Source organism: Camelina sativa, chromosome 18 (assembly GCF_000633955.1).
Source record: "Camelina sativa cultivar DH55 chromosome 18, Cs, whole genome shotgun sequence".
Lineage (NCBI taxonomy): Eukaryota > Viridiplantae > Streptophyta > Magnoliopsida > Brassicales > Brassicaceae > Camelina > Camelina sativa.
Genome location: NC_025702.1, coordinates 5,442,881 through 5,465,443, shown reverse-complemented (window position 1 = coordinate 5,465,443; position 22,563 = coordinate 5,442,881). Strand labels below are relative to the sequence as shown.

The 22,563-nt window shown below is 40.7% G+C and overlaps 3 protein-coding genes across 3 annotated transcripts in view; 1 reads left to right on the top strand and 2 right to left on the bottom strand.

The window, feature by feature from the left end:
- LOC104760619 (malate dehydrogenase, cytoplasmic 2) lies at positions 293-3,292 on the top strand. The gene is made up of 7 exons (XM_010483570.2): positions 293-421; positions 832-990; positions 1,078-1,253; positions 1,369-1,646; positions 1,731-1,866; positions 2,698-2,809; positions 3,008-3,292. The coding sequence occupies exons 1-7, from the start codon at positions 379-381 to the stop codon at positions 3,100-3,102; spliced, it is 999 nt and encodes a 332-aa protein (XP_010481872.1). The 5' UTR covers positions 293-378; the 3' UTR covers positions 3,103-3,292.
- Positions 20,609-22,516, bottom strand: LOC104760617 (probable inorganic phosphate transporter 1-6). Its single transcript, XM_019240239.1, has one exon. The coding sequence runs from the start codon at positions 22,220-22,222 to the stop codon at positions 20,669-20,671; it is 1,554 nt and encodes a 517-aa protein (XP_019095784.1). The 5' UTR covers positions 22,223-22,516; the 3' UTR covers positions 20,609-20,668.
- Positions 22,325-22,563, bottom strand: part of LOC109125217 (probable inorganic phosphate transporter 1-6) — a 2,153-nt gene continuing 1,914 nt past the window's right edge. The window contains exon 3 of the mRNA XM_019240039.1: positions 22,325-22,362. Coding sequence (XP_019095584.1) covers positions 22,325-22,362 — 38 coding nt within the window. The remainder of the gene's footprint in view (positions 22,363-22,563) is intronic.

The window sequence follows — 22,563 nt, the reverse complement described above, 5'->3', positions numbered from 1 at the left end:
ACCACAGCACTTGAATGTATATTTAAAACAAGAAAAAGTAAACAATGAACATCGTCATCAATTAGAGCCTTTAACCAAATTAGTAGTCGGTAAAGAGTAATCAACTCGCTTAAATAAACTGTACATGGGCTTAACTAATTGGGCTTTCTGTAAGAAGGTTTGGCCCATTAAAAAGTCCAAAAATGGATACTTTCATTTCTAGCATATTCGATTAAATCTGATGACGTGGGGATCACAGCATGGATCTGACCTTCTTTTTTCACCACCCGATAAATAAACCACACAAGCAAATCAAACCAAAGCTTCATACCTTCTTCACGCTCTCTCACTCATCATCAAATCACAATCTTTTCTACTTAATTTTCCGATCTCGATACGATGGCGAAGGAACCAGTTCGTGTTCTTGTTACCGGAGCTGCAGGTAATTTCATATCTCTCTCTGGCATCGGATCTCTGTTTATTGATTCGTATATCGTCAGATCTTTTACGTAGTTGGAAGTTTTGCTAAATTTGAAAATTTTACTCGAGTCCGGTAGCGAGATCTGAGCTGAGAAGATTTATTGGATCTTGTTAGTTTCGCTTTTGAAAAGTATAGTTCTGAGTGAATCCTGCTGCATGTGATGTGAGATCTAATTTATGGATTTATTTGATTTTTTTCTGATTTTGGAACCTGTGTTTAGCGATTGATTGGTAAATTTGTGCGTAGATCATCTTTAAAATGTGTTTGGATTGTTGTATGGTCATTTTGGGGTTGTTTTCTCATGATTTTGCAAGCTTAGTTTAACGATATGTGTAGATTTTGTTTAAGTGTGTCATTGTACGGTTGTGCAGGACAAATCGGATATGCTCTTGTACCTATGATTGCAAGGGGGATAATGCTTGGTGCTGACCAGCCTGTGATCCTCCACATGCTTGATATCCCTCCAGCAGCAGAAGCTTTGAACGGTGTGAAGATGGAGTTGATCGATGCTGCTTTCCCACTTTTGAAAGGTAATTTGAGTTACCGAACAAAGTTGTATGAACATATTGTACTGTGGAGACAAGAATGTGATGTTGGCGTTTTTTTTTTGGTGGCAGGTGTGGTGGCTACAACTGATGCTGTTGAGGGTTGTACTGGTGTCAATGTTGCTGTCATGGTTGGTGGATTCCCAAGGAAGGAAGGAATGGAGAGGAAGGATGTCATGTCCAAGAACGTTTCCATTTACAAGTCTCAAGCTGCTGCCTTGGAGAAGCATGCTGCACCAAACTGCAAGGTTATAAGTCGTCTATGAATCATTTATTTTTTAGCCATTTTGCGGAAATGTAACAAGATGATCTTTCATATTCTCCCTAAGAATCTAGTCTAAGACAACTCTCTGCATTTCGTAGGTTCTGGTCGTTGCAAACCCTGCAAACACCAATGCCTTGATCTTGAAAGAATTTGCACCTTCGATCCCAGAGAAGAACATCACTTGCTTGACCAGGCTTGACCACAACAGGGCATTGGGACAGGTCTCTGAGAGGTTAAGCGTGCCAGTGTCTGATGTCAAGAACGTGATTATTTGGGGAAACCACTCATCAACCCAATACCCAGATGTCAACCATGCTACCGTCAAGACTTCTTCTGGAGAGAAGCCAGTGCGTGAGCTAGTCAAGAACGACGAGTGGTACAAATATTTAAAAACCTCATAATATCTCCATCTAGTTTCTTTCTATGCAATGCTCACATATGTTAGATGTTAATGCTGTAGGTTGAATGGAGAGTTCATCAGCACCGTTCAACAACGTGGAGCTGCCATTATCAAGGCCAGGAAGCTGTCTAGTGCGCTCTCTGCAGCTAGCTCTGCTTGTGATCATATTCGTGATTGGGTAGTTGGAACTCCCGAGGTCTGTCATTCCTACTATTCAATTTTCGAATCAGTTGATTGTTTTGTGTATTAAATAAAACGAAAATGTTCTCTGATTTGATTTCTCAGGGCACATTTGTTTCAATGGGGNCTGCACCAAACTGCAAGGTTATAAGTCGTCTATGAATCATTTATTTTTTAGCCATTTTGCGGAAATGTAACAAGATGATCTTTCATATTCTCCCTAAGAATCTAGTCTAAGACAACTCTCTGCATTTCGTAGGTTCTGGTCGTTGCAAACCCTGCAAACACCAATGCCTTGATCTTGAAAGAATTTGCACCTTCGATCCCAGAGAAGAACATCACTTGCTTGACCAGGCTTGACCACAACAGGGCATTGGGACAGGTCTCTGAGAGGTTAAGCGTGCCAGTGTCTGATGTCAAGAACGTGATTATTTGGGGAAACCACTCATCAACCCAATACCCAGATGTCAACCATGCTACCGTCAAGACTTCTTCTGGAGAGAAGCCAGTGCGTGAGCTAGTCAAGAACGACGAGTGGTACAAATATTTAAAAACCTCATAATATCTCCATCTAGTTTCTTTCTATGCAATGCTCACATATGTTAGATGTTAATGCTGTAGGTTGAATGGAGAGTTCATCAGCACCGTTCAACAACGTGGAGCTGCCATTATCAAGGCCAGGAAGCTGTCTAGTGCGCTCTCTGCAGCTAGCTCTGCTTGTGATCATATTCGTGATTGGGTAGTTGGAACTCCCGAGGTCTGTTATTCCTGCTATTCAATTTTAGAATCTGTTGATTTGTTTTGTGTAGTAAATAAAACTAAAATGTTCTCTGATTTGATATCTCAGGGCACATTTGTTTCAATGGGCGTATATTCAGATGGATCATACAACGTTCCGTCTGGACTTATCTACTCTTTCCCCGTAACCTGCCGTAATGGAGAGTGGACCATTGTTCAAGGTAAATATATTTTCTCGAAACCATATAGTTACCATAAGTAAAACACAATGCTTTAGAGGACCTGTGTACTGAACCGTAAACTCGATTGTCCACCTAGAATCCTAAGAGTGCAAAGCTGGTCCTCGTTGCAATATAGCGAGCTAGAGATGCTGGTTTATAGATTGTTCTGATGTGTGTGTGTGCTGTTGTTGATCACAGGTTTACCAATTGATGAAGTATCAAGGAAGAAGATGGATTTGACAGCAGAGGAGTTGAAGGAGGAGAAGGACCTCGCTTACTCTTGCCTCTCGTAAACCGGTTTTTTCTCAGCTGGTTTAATCAAATGAGAGCTCTGTCTCGAATAAAGAACTTTTGTTATAAAAAGAGCTTTTAATGACCTCTCTTAAGGTTTTAGTCCTCTTAATTTCCGATGTGTCAGCGCTGATTTGCTGACCATATAATAAACAAACAAGCATTTCGATCTATCGGTTTCAGATTTGGATTCTCTTACGTTACGAGAAAAAAAAAACTCGATTTTTAAATTGTTGAGTTTTGCAGATATGGGTTAAATCGTTGATTGATCTCTGTCCATATGAAGAAGTTTTAACCCATATCATCACAACTTCTTCATATTTTGAGTCTTTACAGAAGACCAACTTCTTCTATAATGTGTATAAAATATACAAAGCATTTAATTCCAATTTTAATTACTGAAATTCAAAATTTTTTTTTTACAAAGGTCGTGTTCGTTTCACCAGTTAGCATGTTCAAATGATCCATTCAAAAGTTTTATCCAAATGATTCATTTGAATGTCAAATGACTCAACAACAAAAAAAATGGTTCATTTGGATGATGCATTTGAATGGAAATGTGTTTGTTTGGTTATTTTACATTCCCATCTAAATGGATTTGATTAGAATAATGACTAAACTACCCATGTTTTGATCTAACAATTTTTACTTTTAATCTTAACTATATTAATTTTAAATATTGATTTAAAATATATATACATAAATTTTCATTCAAAACCAAACAAAAACTCTAGAAATCCCAATATAAATTATTTATAACAATTTTTTATAGGATATAAAACATGTTATGCCAATGTAAATTATTTGTAAATTATTTATAACAATTTTTTATATAAGTTTTTACAATAAAGACTTGTGAAGTGAAGGAGAAGCTGAACTGCTCAAGAACAAGAGCAAGAGACTTAGGATTGAAACAGAGGAATCACTTTTGGCTTAGAATGGGAAAGAATCTGTATAATCATTCAACTCCCAAATGTTTCCTGCAAAACCAATGAACATCAATCAAGTTTGTAAATCCTTAAGCTAAGTGACAATCCCAAATCCTACTATGGTAACATCAAACAAACACACAGCTTTACCATCAAACAAACCACAACAACGAAGTCTATGCTTTAATAACCACAACTTCAAGCATCAAACGTAACCACAAAGCTATACTAACCGAAGTCTCTGCTTAGGATCAGAAAACACAGAGCTCAGAAAAAGCTGTAACATTCACATGATGGTATGTATGGAACATGTCCATCATTTTCATCACCATGATGTTCATATGGTTCCACCACTTCCCAATGTAAAAAATCAATATCATCCTCTTGTGAATCTTTGATAAAATTATGGAGAGCCATTGTTGCTGTCCCAATCCTAATCCATTTATTCAGCTCATACTTAGGGTGCTTCCTGTCAATAATTCTCCATTTGGCCTTCCAAACACCAAAGGTTCTCTCAATTATCGATCTGAGACCAGAATGTTTACGGTTAAACAGCTCCCTACTGTTGGTCGGTGGTCCTCCTCTGCTGAACTGGTCTAGGTGATATCTAACTCTGCGATGAGGGCCTAGGTAACCACTTCTAGTTGGATACCATGAGTCCACTAAATAGTATTTTCCAGGCGGAGGATGAGGGAAAGAAGCTTCTTGTGTAGCACAATATGTTAGCACTTTGTGTCATGTGCTCTCCCGGGAACTCCAACATAAGCGTAAGTAAATCTCATACTGAAATTGCACATTGCAAGCAAATTCATTGTTGCTTCTGCATATTGCAAGATCTATGTCCTACACACACAAAAAAAACAAATAAACATCGGTCATTGAAGAAACAAACAAATAAGCAACCAACACCCTCTTTGTTTAGTGTTTGTAAACATAACCATTTAACCCAAATTTCATCATATGTGACAACTATATTGCAGATGAGAAACCCATAGAGAATATACAAAGAAGAACTAAACCCTCATTCTTAACAAAGAAGAACTAGCGAGAGAGAGATAGAAGACTTCTAATTATTCAAATCCACCACAACTGAAATCAAAGCAAGCGATGCAGAACAAAATTGTCATAGAGGGATATAAATAAACACAAACCCATGTCTAAAAACATTCACAAGATCAAGCCAAATTCAAAACATTCACAAGATCAAGCCAAGTTCATTGAGACATTTCATCAAACAATTGGTTTGCATCAAAAACTACAAGCTCTAGACTCATCAAACATATGGTTTGCATCAACAAATACAAGCTCTGGACCTAAAACACTTCTAATCATTCAAACATGAACTCATTTCAAACTCTAAAGCAGTATCACCTATAAATCATAATTCTCAAATCAAAGAGAGAACAGAACAAATTTGGACAAACCCACCAACTGAAATCGAAGGTAGCAGATGCAGAATCAAAAATTAAGTATAGCAAACAACAAATGTTACACAGAGTTCGATCAAACACCAAAATCTGAGATGATCAGAGCTGTTATTGAGAACTTACCAACACGATGAAGCGATGATGAACGAGAGAGACAATGAAACGATGAAGAGATTCTGAGATTTTGAGAGAACAAAGCTTTGTTGAAGCTTCGTTGAAGCTCAGCTCTTGAGAGCTTCGCCGAAGGAGAAGAGCTTCGTCGAAGGAGAGAGGAGAAGAAGAAGAAATAAGTAAATAAGATATTTTTGGGTTTGATGTAATTCTTTGGTTTTCTTCAGGGTATTTTTGACATTTTCAAATTTTGGCTGAATCATCTCCATCTAACTGCACCAATGAGACTCAACTAGTTTTTTAACTTTTTTTGGATGAGTTTTTAAAAAATCATTCAATTGATTCATCTAACTGATCTGTTAATTTGACATAAACAAACATCATTTTTCATCTTCACTTAGATGATCCATCCCAATAAAGAAACGAACAGCACCAAAGAAGCGAAGATGAATTTACAAAATACTAAGAAGACAGTCGGAGGTTATGAAAATGCCGGTGACAAAGGATGACGACAGCATTGAATATTAGTGATAAAGGCTGACGATGACGGCGACAATAGCAATGTTTGTGAGTTGTGAGAAATCGACACACGAAACTCAGCGAAAAAAAATTGTATATGTAATTCTATATATCCTAAGGGCATAATTATCATTATCCAGCTGAATGGAGTCTTGGCGCTCCACAATCAGACCAAATTTTTGCAATAAGGTTCAGCCCAATTTTTCAAGCGGTTAATCATAAGCTAAAACTAAGTGAATTACATCACCTCCTAAGTGTGTTGCCATTCACTGGTGACACTCCAATTAGTTAAGCTTAGTATTGCTTATGTTAAGAGCCACCTCGTGGTGGTTAGGAATATTGAAGACTAAAGCTTGTGGTGGTTAGAATTTTGGTGGTATTTGAATGAGCTATATATATTGAGATATATGATTCAATACAATAGCGAGCCTCGAACTGTGCCGGAAATAATAGAATTGTACGTGTGGAATGGGAAAAATGGTCATTTCCGACATGTACAATATCAAAAAGTGTCAATTTCTACGGGTACACACTACCAGTGCCAATTTATACCTGTATTCCAATAAAATTCAAATTCCATATCCAATCATAAAAAATAGTGCCCATTTCAAAGTCAACACCATCAAACGCTGACTCAGATGACAAATGTCTCATGAGGTGCATCATATATCAAAACTACGTTATTTTGGTGTTGTAATTTCGTTTTGTTTAAAACATGTAACCCACAAATCGAACCCTGGTCCATCAAGGTATTTAAACAAACCTTTTACCATTTGATCCCACAGACTTAATGAAGGGAAACTTTCGAGATTATAACTATGTATCTTACTAGAGAAATTCATTGTTCTCACTGTTCTTCCATCCCTGTCGCTTCTTCCTGTGGTTTGTTTTGTTTCTGGTGATCAACCTCTGCGAATCATCGATTTAAAGAGATTGTTTTACTTAACAAAATCTGTAAAATAACATGAAAGACCACCATATACAGATTTGGGAGAGTAGGAGTCAACGAAGGCGGATCTGGATGGAGAAGAAACTATGACGGAGCACTTCTAAGAGCAGCCATAGACAGTACCAAGGAAATAAGGAAGAGGAGGGAGAAGGAGGAAGATTCTCGCCCGGTGAGCATCTTTATAAACATAAAAATTACATAATATTTTGAATAAGGCTGTTGGATCATTTGGTGAAAGCTTTGTTTTAAAGCCTTGCTAGGCCAGGGTTTGAGTCTAGTATCTTACATTTTTATTTTGAAACGAAATTAAAGTGTCAAATCGACGTCGTTTTCATATATTATCCCACCTCATCAAACATGTGTCATCTGAGTCAGATTTGACTAATATTTGGTATGTTGACTTTGAATTGGCACTATTTTTTATGATTAGGTATGAAATTTGTATTTTATTTGAGTACATGTATAAATTAGCACTGATAGTTTGTACAGGTAGAAATTGGCTTTTTTCCAAGAGCAGAGATGTTACAAAAAAGAACGACGTCCTATTTCCCCCTCGGAACTATCATATTGTACCAGATCCACATCGAACTTTGACCTCGTTTTATATCTCCCACAAACTTAAGTGATCCACCTATTTTTCCCCGAATTGATGATTCTATTGCTATTTCCTCAAAATTTTGGATTAACCGGTTTATTAACCAAATACTCCCTCCGTTTCATAATATAGGATGTTTTAGAGGTTTTTCTTTGTTTCATAATATAAGATGTTTTCAATTTTTTAAGTAACTTTTAGATTATTTTTCTATTTTTTTATTATTTATTTATGCAGTCTTGTTTATGATTGGTTGAACTTTTTTAATGTGGTTATTTCTTAATCTGTGTGCTTTCACTCAAAACTTCTTATATTTTGAAACGGAGGGAGTATAATAAAATCGATGCAAATCCGGTATGAAACCAATTTTTTAAACCAGACACACATTAATACTTGAAACGACCGTAAACAATCTGATCCAAGATCTTCTTCTTCTTCACCTGGTTCTTCAAGCTAAAAAAAATATCCACAACAAAAGAATTCTTAGATGACTCATCAACGGACTCAAATCAAAGCCTCATATCCCCAAACAAACATCACTAAAAATCATATGCATAAAAATATATCTAAGAACAGATGATTCCAAAGAGCAACGAATCAAGCTTCATGCTTCACACAACACTCAAAATCAGATGTTAGCTCATAAAACAACAAGGTCAAGCTAATTTCTAAAGAGGTGAGAACTCAATAGTTTCGATTTCACATCAAATAGATCATAATCTGAAACAGTACCGAGCTGATTGAAACATGTGAGAGATAATCAAATACAATGAACAAAGCTGATTGATTCGAAACCTAATTCACACCAAATTAAAACTAAAAACCAAATCCCCAAATACTGTTAACTTCAGCAGCGGTGGCAGTGGAGGAGACGACGGTCGGCGTTCTTTGATCGATGTACTTCGACGCCGGCGTTCTCCGATCTGGTTCTATCCAAAGTGGAACGTCGTGTAAAAAAAGAGAATTACAGTAAATCACAAAACCTAATATTGAAATCATGTCTTGATGCGGTTCAAGCTCAACAAATCACAAAAACTAATATTAAAATCGATTACAGTCACTACCTTTGAACCATGAGAGGTCCAAGAACCGAGAGCAGCAATGGTCCTGCGTATGGTGACATTGATGCCTGCTTCAACCAATAACCTTCAGCAACTGAAAATTTTCACACACCAAACGAAGAAATTTGAGCTGAATTTGAAATCTTAGAGAGATGATGATGGGAGAGAGAGAGACAAAGTCAATACGGACGGGAAGAAAGATTGAGATTTCACTCACTTGGGATTTAGTTCTAAAGATTTAAACTTTTGTTTTGGTGAGGATCGGATATCTCAATTGTTTTTTTTGTTCAAGCTTTTTCTGTTTTTTTTTTTAAAAATTTTTGGTTAAATTTTTTGTTTTCTTCACCTAGTTTAATGAGTTTAATTTTAAAATCGGGTTCAAGTAAGGTGTAATCCGGTTAGTAGGATTTGTTGTTGGTTAAGTAAATATTAAACCAACAATAAACCGTACAAACCATATTTACATTGAATTAGATGATAAGTTTTAATCCGAGGGAGAAATAGCAATGATACTATCAATTCGGGGAGAAATAGATAGATCAGTTAAGTTTGTGGGAGATATAGAACGAGGTTAAAGTTCGATGTGAATCTGATACAATATGATAGTTCCGAGGGGGAAATAGGACGTCGTTCCTACAAAAAAATTCCCAAGCATGTACAGGTTCTTTGTGCACAATGCTTGACAAGTTGAGCTTTTCAAGATTTGTTTACTAGTAGATTTTGTTCACTTATTTAGTGATGGTTTTTGAGTTTTATTAATTAACATTGAGGAAGTGAATTTTCCATAGCTTGGTCTATTTGATTTACGAGGAAGTTATCTATGTGAACAAAAATAATAAGAAATGTTTTGAGAAATATGCTCCTCAGTCTCATATAGAATGTGTAAAAAGTTCATTTTCACTTCATAGATGTTTTATAAATTTTAATGGTTTAATATTTTTGACTCTTTAAATTTGGTAGTCTTTTTCATAATTGGTTGTGTTTTATTTTAAACTAATTATTAAATGATATTTAGTTTTTAAAATAATTTCTTAAAACTCAGATCTCAAGTGATGTTGTGGGGAAGTTTATCCAAAAAATAAATTATTAAGAATTTTAGAAAATATTTCAAACTAAAATGGATCTATATTATGAAATAGTTCAAAATTTTAGAACATACAAGCCCTAATTTCAATATGTTAATAAAAAATTGTTTAAGAGTAGTAAAACTGAAACAACCCGACCCGTTTTTTATTATTATTTTAATAATAAATACAATATAATTAAGCATTTCATACTACTTAATTAAACCACCCAAACCACAATTCCTCATTAAACCAATAACAACCAATATACACAGCAGAAACGTACCAAGAAAACAAAACTAACATATCATCAATACAATAACATTCCTAACCATTATATCCCACAATCCAACATAACTCTAACCAAGTTTCGAACATAACTAATATAACCAACAACACACAAACTACACCCTAGATCATCTTCCCCCTCATCGCCATGATTCCACGTCACATACCTACACACCTGAAATGACCTGACCCGTTTTTTTTAATTAATATATAATAAATAATAATAATAAATACACTAAAATTAGTGGTCTCATACCCACTAGCCACCTAACCTCAAACACAACCAACAGCGGAAATAACAGATACCAATATCCAATAAATAATAACCAATAACCAACATTAATTTCAAATCATAAACTAATGATCCAAACAGCATAAACCAGAGAACCAGCAATCCTAAACAACATTCTAGGACTCACTCTAGAAACCTAACAGAAGTCAGACAACCAAGCGAACCACTAGAACATCCTCCTCTTCATTGCCTTGATTCCACGATCACAATTTGCCTTTACCTGCACCACAAACACAAATTGCAATCATGAGTATTTTATAAACACTCAGTAAGGCAATCCTCCCATCTACTGGGCTATACACATAAGCAATAGAGACACTCTAACCATCAAACAACAGTCAACAAACAAACCAGGCTCTGCATCGACCGACACAACGCTTGCATCGACCGACACCATCAGGGACCAGCATCGACCGACACAAGGTATGCATCGATCGACACAAGGTTCACTTGCATCGACCGATGCTTCCACTTGCATCGATCGATGCATGCTCGACATCACGCGGAAACCCTAATCGCATCGACCGACACCTCCACATGGCATCGACCGATGCTCCTAGGTCAATATGCGCCGTCCTCGCACTAGCATCAACCGATACACATGCCGAGCATCGTTTTTCCCCAAAGCTTCTCGTCGGATCTTCGTTCCTGCAACCACAAGAATCGATCCCAAGCCACAAGAAAGCTTCCTAACACCTCAAACAACATTCTAACAAGCCTAACAACACAGAAACAAACAGATCAGGGTAATCTCCAGCTTAGATAAGCCATGGTCATGCACTTACCTTTGCCAAGAAGATTCTGAAGCCTCCTACAACGCCCTAAGCCTCAGATCTCACCAGAAAAAGCCACCAATCCACAAAAATCTCCATGAACACCAAGAACACTCTTCTCTCTTCTCTTTTCTCTCAAAAACGGCCAAATTTGTCTAATGAGACAAAATAAACGACTTAAGGGTTTTTCCCCTTTTCTCTTTGCCCAAAACGCAGCGTTTAACTTAAGTCAAACCGCAGGAAATTGACCTACATCAACCGATGCTCCTCCAACATCGATCGATGCACATCCCAAACCGGGATTCCGGTTCGTGGATGTTACAATTCTCCCCACCAATTTAGATTCGTCCTCGAATCTCGAACAACACTCAGTCAGGGACCCCCGTGCTACCGTCTCCACAGCCCACACTCCTCCGACCGATATACGAAAAGTCACCTCTAGGCGATAGACTCACGCTCCAGGCATCATTTGCTCTCGACTTTTGGACTCTCCTTTTTACTCACAGGCCTAAACCTTGAGTTTTTTGTTGGATCCTCATCAGATCAAAGCCTGCATGCCATAATATTGGCTCTTCATCGGGCCTAAGCCCGCATGCCATAATATATATAAGGGAGTCCAATACTCGTCTCTCGGGTTGCCACCCTACAGCGCGCCCCCGGATCGTCACCCGAAGTCCATATACCAGCCATACTCCCAAGCCACAAAGTCTTAAAATATGACGGTACTAGGAGAACCTAAGTTCCCCAAGAGTCGCGAGCAAACAATTCTGAACACGTCTGAGTCCTATCCCTATCTAGGTTTCCTTTATGTGGCTCCCGTAAGATAAAACGATGTCCTACCAGCCACATATCCCCTCACTGGAATACCTCATGACCACACAAGGATCATCTCACTGCCCAACGGGCCGCCACAAAGGCCAAACAAATGTCCTAAACAGGACCGCCACCAAGGCCAAACAAATGTCCTAAACAGGACCGCCACCAAAGCCAAACAAATGTCCTAAACAGGACCGCCACAAAGGCCAAACAATTGTCCTAAAAAGGACAGCCACCAAGGCCACTCGTCCCGAAGGACCATCACAAAGACCATCTGTCCCAAAGGACCGCCTAAACAGACACTCTGGCTAAAAAGCCCACCGCAAAGGCCACACAATTTGCTAAACAGCCTGCCACAAAGGCCAAACAATCGGCTAAACAGCCCGCGACAAAGGCCACACAATGGCTAAACAGCCCGCCACAAAGGCCATACAATGGCTAAACAGCCCGCCATAGAGGCCGCACAATAACTTAAAAGACCGCCACACACGGCGCAACGACTCAAAATTCCGCCACTAAAGCCACACAAGCCCCCCTCCAAGGCTCTCCGCCACTAAAAATGGACAAATTCTAACTCACATAAAACTTTCCATTTTTTAGCACTTTCCACTTCTGGAAACTTTCCATTTATAAAAACTTCTAAAATCAGGAAACTTTCCTCCAACACACTACCTCGCGGAAACTTTGTACCCCAAACACCACCTCATCTTGTTACTTAGTCGCACAACCAACCATCCCAAGCGACCAAGTAAACAAGAGAGATGGGCTGGAATACTCCATTCCCGTTCCAGCCACGGATTACAGATGGGACCAGGCTAGGCAAGCTTAAGTCGCGGCTTTCTTCTCATACCACTTCCTAAACTNGCTGCAACCAAACCCAACGGCTCCTGAGAAACCGCACACAAACTCAAGGTACTGATCTCTCCTAGCAGAGAGTCCATATCCTGCTCCTGAGCCAAAGATGCCCTCTTCCGACTTAGAGCATCCACAACGAGGTTAGCCTTATCAGGGTGATAAGCTACATCAAGATCATAATCCACCACCAACTCCATCCACCGCATCTGCCTCAAGTTCAGCTCGGGCTGAGTTAATATATACTTCAGGCTCCNCTCCTGAACAAAATCTGCCCCGTACATGCTCCTCTCTCCCACCTGAGTCTAGCATAACAGTGTACGACATGGCCTCCANGAGTAGGATAATTGTCCTCATGCTTCCGCAACTGCCGTGAAGCATAGGCAATCACCTTCCTATGCTGCATCAACACACACCCCAAACCAACTCTGGATGCATCTGTATAAACCACATATGGTTCTCCCTGCTCAGGCAACGCCAATACTAAAGCGGTAGTCAACATCTCCTTCATGCTTGTAAAGCCTTCCTCACACTCCTGTGACCAAACAAAAGGAACATTCTTCCCTGTCAACTTAGTCATAGGACGTACTCTGCTCGTAAACCCCTGCACAAACCTCCTATAGTAACCTGCCAACCCAAGAAAACTCCTGATCTCTATGGCATTTTGCGGTCTAGGCCAATCCTTGATAGCCTGAATCTTCTTCGGATCTACAGAAACCCCATTTGCAGACACAATGTGACCTAGAAAACCCATCTCCCGCTGCCAGAAACTACACTTGCTCAACTTAGCAAACAACTTCTGGTCACGCAACTTCTCTAGAACTGCTCTCTAATGCACTACATGCTCTTCAGAACTCTTAGAATAAATCAGGATGTCGTCAATGAAAATGATGACAGACACGTCCAGAAACTCCTGAAACACGCTGTTCATCAATCTCATAAACGCTGCTGGTGCGTTAATCAACCCAAACGGCATCACCACAAACTCAANAACGTCTGGATCGTCCTCTCTGACTGTCCGTCTGTCTGGGGATGATAAGCTATACTCATATGCACCTTAATGCCCATCTCTGCCTGAAATGCCCTCCAGAACACCGAAGTGAACTTGGAATCCCTATCAGACACAATACTCTTTGGCACCCCATGCGACCTGACTATCTCCTTCACATACTTCCTAGCCAAGACCGCTGCTCCATCAGTCTTCTTAATGGCCAGAAAATGTGTCGACTTAGTCAACCGGTCCACAATGACCCAAATAGCATCAAACGTCCTGGACACTGACAAATCCACCACATAGTCCATAGTAATCATATGCCACTTCCACTCTGGAATGGGAAGACTCTTCAGCAAACCACCTGGTACCTGATGCTCAGCCTTCACTAGCTGACACACATCACACCTCGCGACCTAGCTAGCCACATCCTTATCATCCCGACCCAATGATAGCACCTCTTGAGGTCATGGTACATTTTAGTCGCTCCTGGATGAATAGAGAACATGTTCGCATGAGCCTCTCTCAGGAGTTCCTGCCTCAACTCCTTATCCTTAGGCACACAAATCCACCCATGTACCAAAATGGTACCATTAGCTGAGACCTGATACTCAGAGTCAACAACCTTAGAGGCATTCACCAGCCTCAAACCATTCTCCTGAGCCAAACGCACTCTGTTCAACAGATCCGCTCTATCAGCTGCAACCAAACCCAACGGCTCCTGAGAAACCGCACACAAACTCAAGGTACTGATCTCTCCTAGCAGAGAGTCCATATCCTGCTCCTGAGCCAAAGATGCCCTCTTCCGACTTAGAGCATCCACAACGAGGTTAGCCTTATCAGGGTGATAAGCTACATCAAGATCATAATCCACCACCAACTCCATCCACCGCATCTGCCTCAAGTTCAGCTCGGGCTGAGTTAATATATACTTCAGGCTCCTATGATCTGTAAACACTTGTACCTTTGCACCATAAAAATAAGATCTCCAAATCTTCAGGGCAAAAACTACAGCACCCATCTCCAAGTCATGAGTAGGATAATTGTCCTCATGCTTCCGCAACTGCCGTGAAGCATAGGCAATCACCTTCCTATGCTGCATCAACACACACCCCAAACCAACTCTGGATGCATCTGTATAAACCACATATGGTTCTCCCTGCTCAGGCAACGCCAATACTAAAGCGGTAGTCAACATCTCCTTCATGCTTGTAAAGCCTTCCTCACACTCCTGTGACCAAACAAAAGGAACATTCTTCCCTGTCAACTTAGTCATAGGACGTACTCTGCTCGTAAACCCCTGCACAAACCTCCTATAGTAACCTGCCAACCCAAGAAAACTCCTGATCTCTATGGCATTTTGCGGTCTAGGCCAATCCTTGATAGCCTGAATCTTCTTCGGATCTACAGAAACCCCATTTGCAGACACAATGTGACCTAGAAAACCCATCTCCCGCTGCCAGAAACTACACTTGCTCAACTTAGCAAACAACTTCTGGTCACGCAACTTCTCTAGAACTGCTCTCTAATGCACTACATGCTCTTCAGAACTCTTAGAATAAATCAGGATGTCGTCAATGAAAATGATGACAGACACGTCCAGAAACTCCTGAAACACGCTGTTCATCAATCTCATAAACGCTGCTGGTGCGTTAATCAACCCAAACGGCATCACCACAAACTCAAAATGCCCATATCTCGTCCTGAAAGCAGTCTTCCTCACATCTGCCTCATCTATCAGAATTTGATGATAACCCGACACTAGATCTATCTTGGAGAACTAAGTAGCACCTCTCAATTGATCCAACAACTCATCGATCCTCGAAAAAGGGTACTTGTTCTTCACAATGACCCGGTTGAGACCCTTGTAATCAATACACAAGTGGAAACTCTCATCCTTCTTCTTAACGAATAACACCAGCGCTCCCATGGTGAAACACTAGGACGGATGAACCCCCTATTTTCTTTCTCAGCTCTACTAAACTAAANGCGACCTGACTATCTCCTTCACATACTTCCTAGCCAAGACCGCTGCTCCATCAGTCTTCTTAATGGCCAGAAAATGTGTCGACTTAGTCAACCGGTCCACAATGACCCAAATAGCATCAAACGTCCTGGACACTGACAAATCCACCACATAGTCCATAGTAATCATATGCCACTTCCACTCTGGAATGGGAAGACTCTTCAGCAAACCACCTGGTACCTGATGCTCAGCCTTCACTAGCTGACACACATCACACCTCGCGACCTAGCTAGCCACATCCTTATCATCCCGACCCAATGATAGCACCTCTTGAGGTCATGGTACATTTTAGTCGCTCCTGGATGAATAGAGAACATGTTCGCATGAGCCTCTCTCAGGAGTTCCTGCCTCAACTCCTTATCCTTAGGCACACAAATCCACCCATGTACCAAAATGGTACCATTAGCTGAGACCTGATACTCAGAGTCAACAACCTTAGAGGCATTCACCAGCCTCAAACCATTCTCCTGAGCCAAACGCACTCTGTNGTAGAGCTGACATCAACTCAACTAAAAAACAAGTATGCTGACATCAACTCACCACCACCCGGATATCAACACCTCTTGTCCATCCAAGAACCTCTAGTAGAGCTGACATCAACTCTACTAATAAACAAGTATGCTGACATCAACTCACCACCACCCGGATATCAACACCTCTTGTCCATCCAAGAACCTCTAGTAACTTGTCTCTTAGGGAAACTTCCACAAGATAGCTTATTACAAAGTTAGCTTTTGGCTTAGCAATTCTCCACAGCAAATCATCAATACGAACGTAATAAAACAAACAAGTACCATACTTCACACATTCTGATTCACCGCGTCAAATGCTTTGCAAGCCGCCAACTCAAACCTCTTGCCTTGTTTCCCTCAGCAAGCTTACCAAAACCTTGAATCTAGCAACCATGTCCATCTCCAATGATCGTAATCCAACATCGTCGCAACAATTAGATTATCCTGCCATGAAGGCTTCTCGTGAACTCATGTATCTGGCAAACATGCCTTTCCTGGCTCAAACCTGCTGCAACTCCCCTTCCCGGGACTCCAGCACCACCGGCCTCACAATCCTGGCGCACAGCCACACATTCATAACTGCTCTGGTCAACACATCCAAAACCAGAGATTAAACCAACGTCAATCTCTCGAGTTCTAAATTCAATCGGTTTGTTTATAATCACGTCCTAGGCATTGCTTGCTCCCAACTCCTCCACCCTTAGGTCGTAACCTTCGAGCCATACCGATCTCACTCTCGGCCCATCATCATCTTCGAGTTATACTGTCTCACTCTTGGACCACAATCCTCAAGATCTCGATATCAGGGGAACTACTCATCTCCTCAGGGGAACATTATCCCCTCTACCACTCTCGGAGCCCCAGCCCCTCGAGCTATCGATATTCAGGAGAATCACCATCCCCTCAGGAGCAACAATCCTTAACGATTATAAATATCTTCCGACCAAAAGTACCTCCTGTGGTCCGAGTATAACATTACAATGTTACACCTACCCACTCAACTTCTCATATCAACCTGGATTACCCACCAAACAGAGAAATATCTGATCCAACTACATATGAACACCTATCTGCCCCTCTAGGCTCGATACCTCTCGAGAAGAATTTTGTACCGGTCATCTACAACTGTTCCATCCTCCTAACAAAAGATGGATAGTCCTCAACATCCGCAGCCCTCGGCTGCACCCCGCCACATGCGGTACAACTGGAGCCTGCACTGGTACCCCTTCTCGGTAACCGCTCCTACAACACGCCAATAGATCTGCCAAACGATCATCTCGACCCTGGGCTCCACCTATTGCAACCCCACACTTGGGTTCCCTGCACCCCCGACACGCTCACCGGCTAACCCCATATGGTCACTCCTGATACACTTGTGATCCTACGACGTACCTCCTCGTGGAACTCTGGGCCACACACTCGCTAGCCTCGGAAACCTGTCCGACCACGACAACGCCCACGTCCACGACCAACAACTCAAACACCTTTAACCACTGCACTTCTAAGAACAAAGGCTAACAAGCAATCTTATCATAACTCAAAAACAAAAAAACATAAACTCACCGTGGAATCACAGTGTAGGCTCGAAGAGGATGTTCTAGGACTCCATGCCACACAAAATTGACTAACTCACATAATCAATCAAAGCATGCAATCCCAACATCAACAACAGAAACCTAGTGAACCCAAACCTAGAACCGTAAGGGCTCTGATACCAAACTGAAACGACCTGACCCGTTTTTTTTTTAATTAATAAATAATAAATAATAATAATAAATACACTACAGCTAGTGGTCCCATACCCACTAGCCACCTAACCTCAAATACAACCAACAGCGGAAATAACAGATACCAATATCCAATAAATAATCCAATAAATAATAACCAATAACCAACATTAATTCCAAATCATAAACTAATGATCCAAACAGCATAAACCATAGAACCAACAATCCTAAACAACATTCTAGGACTCACTCTAGAAAACTAACAGAAGCCAGACAACCAAGCGAACCACTAGAACATCCTCCTCTTTATTGTCTTGATTCCACGATCACACTTTGCCTTTACCTGCACCACAAACACAAATTGCAATGCATGAGTATTATATAAACACTCAGTAAGGCAATCTTCCCATCTACTGAGCTATACACACAAGCAATAGAGATACTCTAACCATCAAACAACAGTTAACAAACAAACCAGGCTTTGCATCGACCGACACAACGCTTGCATCGACCGACACCATCATGGACCAGCATCGACCGACACAAGGTATGCATCGATCGACACAAGGTTCACTTCATCGACAAATGCTTCCACTTGCATCGATCGACGCATGCTCGACATCACGCGGAAACCCTAATCGCATCAACCGATGCCTCCACATGGCACTGTCCTCGCACTAGCATCGACCGACGCACATAGTGCATCGACCGATGCATATGTCGAGCATCATTTTTCCCCGAAGTTTCTCGCCGGATCTTTGTTCCTGCAACCACAAGAATCGATCTCAAGCCACAAGAAAGCTTCCTAACACCTCAAGCCACAAGAATCGATCCCCTTTTCTCTTTGCCCAAAACGCAGCGTTTAACTTAAGTCAAAACGCAGGAAATTGACCTGCATCGACCGATGCTCCTCCAGCATCGATCGATGCACATCCCAAACTGAGATTCCGGTTCGCGGATGTTACAACACCACAAACAACAATTGAGATGTGTAAGTATTATCACAAATACTTAGTGAGGCAATCCTTCCATCTACTAGGCTATACACACAAGCAACTGAGTTTCCAATGTTTAACAAACAACAAACCAGACATAAAACGCAACAGACAAGTTTGTGTCGACCGACACCAGAGTGGTGTCGATCGACACTAACCCATACATGGTGTTGACCGACACCCACTTGGTGTCGATGTCGATCGACACCGACCCCGCAGACACGTTCTGCTTGAAACCAAGCATCGAATCTCCGTTTCCAATCATCTCCAATCTGTTCCAAACTCACCCAAAAGCTTCAGGAACCTATAAGAACCATAATCCAACCACCACAAGCAAGAACAACACCACAAAACACAACAAATCAAGCTAAGAAAGGTTTCTCAGACTTAGATAAGTCATGGTCATGCACTCACTTCTTTTGCAGGAAGTTTCTGACCCAAACTAACAAATCCAACACCTTAGAAAGGCTTCCTTTCATTCCTAGCACCATATCTGCACTCCACACGCACAGATCTCACCAAAACAGCTTAGAATCTCCAAAATCCCTCAAGCACACTCTCTCTTTTCTCTTTTCTCTTAGAACGGCCAAGACAACACCCTTTTCACGACCTAGGTCGAGTTTTCACTTATATACATCAGGTAGGTACTTCAATTGAACCAAACCAAACCAAAACTGACAATTTAAAACAACTTATCGATCCAAAAATCATTGGTGTTGAACAGTACCCTCTTGTCGATCGACACCCACATCAAAAACTACAATTTTGGTTGGCTGTTGTTATAAAAATAAAGATAATTATAAAGCAAAATTAGACGAAACAAAAAAGGCTTAAATAATGCACATTTTCCCAACAAGTAAATGAGAGTTTGTGTGACATTTTAAAGTAAGAGAACAAATTTAAGAAAACCATAAGTTTTTTTTTTCCTTTCTAAACAATTGCCGTATAGATGAAGATCCATCTGAGATGAGTACAGTCAAATTAACGTGAACCATATATGTGGAAAACTAGATGGAAAGATTGAAAGCAAAAACTTTATGAACCAACGTTGTTGTATGAAAACCAAAACAAAATAAAAGCTTATAAACGGAAAATATTAACTTAAACCAATCAGTAAACCAAAAAATTAGATGAAGAGAAATATAAACATACCATAACCAATTTTACGCTTTGATTTCAGTTACAAGGAGTCAAATATGATCAGGAAGGCGATTACGTGAGACCATTGATCCACATAAGAGCCTCGGGTGTTGAATTAGGTAGTAATTATGTTAAACCTGTAGTAGACTTAGACACAGCCAGGGAACTTCTCACACAAGCAATATTCGGGACACGTGAAGCACAGATCATGATCGGTGTTGCACCGGATGAGATTGTGGTGGATAGCTCCGAATATATTATATATATATATATATATATATATATTTAAATTATGTTATATGTTTTTATTGTTTTACTTTGGATATCAAAGTCTAATAGCAGTTTTATTTATAATAATAAACTGTTAAATGAAAACATAATTAAGAAAAAACTTCTGAAAACTGAGTGCAATATAATAAAATCTAAAATCTGACAAAACAAAAAAAAAATCCTAACAAAATCCGATAAACAAGCAAATTAAACAAAAGGAAAATAATAAAATTTCTAAATAACAATCTTCTCCTGGATTGTCTCCGGTTTAGTTTCGCCGGAAAGCTCCTCAAGTGATATCCCCTTAGGCTCCGGGATTGTAAGATACGTGATAAGCAAGCCAGCAAGATTGATACCACCCATGATGTATAACGTCCTACTCATCCCCAAAGCTTTAACCAAAGCAGCAAACCCGAATGAACCAACCATCGCACCGGCTTTACCTGATGCGGCTGAGATACCGTGACAAGTCGACCTAAGCCTAGCCGGAAAGATCTCAGCAGGGACAATGAACGTAGTTGCATTAGGTCCAAAATTGGAGAAGAAAAAGGTCAAAGAGTAGAAAACCACGAAACCAATCCTGTTAGCTGGTAAGGTCCAATGGTGGTACGGTATAGCTAAAACGAACATGAAGATGGTCATCATCGCGAAACCAATGATCTGAATCCAGTACCGTCCAATTCTGTCGATAAGAGCAACAGTGAAAAAGTAACCAGGAACGGTGCTGCAACAAGCGATTATGGTTTGAGCCCTAGCGATCATGTAGAGTTCTTGGAGTGCGTTCATGACTTTTGCCGGAGGTAACCATCCAATGGTTGTAAAGATATCCTTCTGGAACAAGTTTTGGCTGTAGAAAGCAATGTCGAGGAGGAACCATGTGGAGGCTGTTCCGAATAGGTGGAGTCCGTGACGGCAAAGGAACTCCTTCGAGAACAAGCCAAACTCGTCTGAGGAAACCCTAGCTTGGTCATGCTTTGCGGAAGAGGCTTCGATGTCCACGTTGAGAACCTTGGTCATATCGGAAGCAGCTTTATCAGCGTTCTTGGCAACTAGAGCGGTGTAACGAGCGGTTTCAGGCATCTTCATCCGCCAGTAGTAAGTCAAGAGAGCTGGTAAGGCGCCGACCATCAGGATGATCCTCCACACGTAATCCGCCTGTGGGACGGTGGAGGCTGCACCGTCCAATACATAGGCCCGAGATGGATACTTCCTCTCGAAAAGAGCCGAGACAAGTAACGAAACCCCTCCTGCGGCAAGGATCCCAACTCCTTGCATAGAGAAAACACCTGCTACGAAAGCTCCACGAGTACGTTTGTTGGCATACTCGGACATGATCGTAGCCGAGAGTGGATAGTCACCACCGATGCCAAACCCAAGCCAGAAGCGGAAGAAGCAGAGAGTTACCATGACGGTTTTGGGGTCATTTCCAAGAGAAAGACCAGAACAAATGGAGCATATGGTCATGATCAAGAGTGTCAAACCATAGACTCTCTTACGTCCGAGCTTGTCACCAAGACACCCGAAGAAAATCTGTCCGAGAAACGTTCCGGCGAAGGCCACACCGCTCACGGCCGCAGAGATGCTGTCAGGGAGGGTTCCGGGAGAGGATGAGCCAGGAACCTGATAGTAGATCCGGCCAAGGAGCTTCGTGATGAGAGATATCACGAAGAGATCGTATGAGTCTGTGAAGAAACCCATACCGGAGACTACCACCGCCTTGATGTGGTACCATTGAGTCTTTGCAGCGTCAAGAGCTTTCAAAATGCTTCCATGTTCTTCGTTAGCCATGGCGATATTTTGTTCTGCTCTTTTAACTCTGAAAATAAAATAAAAGTGACAAGAACTGTTACAGCATATATTTAGAGAAAGTTGTTGTAGCAAAATTCTAGTTTATAAGGATTTCGAATTTAGTAGTAATATCTTTCTGCCTATATTTAAGGAAATCAAAACAATCAACAAACTATTCCAAAAAATTAGAGATTCGAGTCTTGTATTGAAAAAATGCGATAAAAAATATTTAACACAGAAAGATCATGTCATGGTTCTTTCATGCAACATTCATGATTCATTGAACAAATTAGTTGCCGTAAAGAAACATCTGACTATAGTTTTTTTTTTTTTTTTTTTTT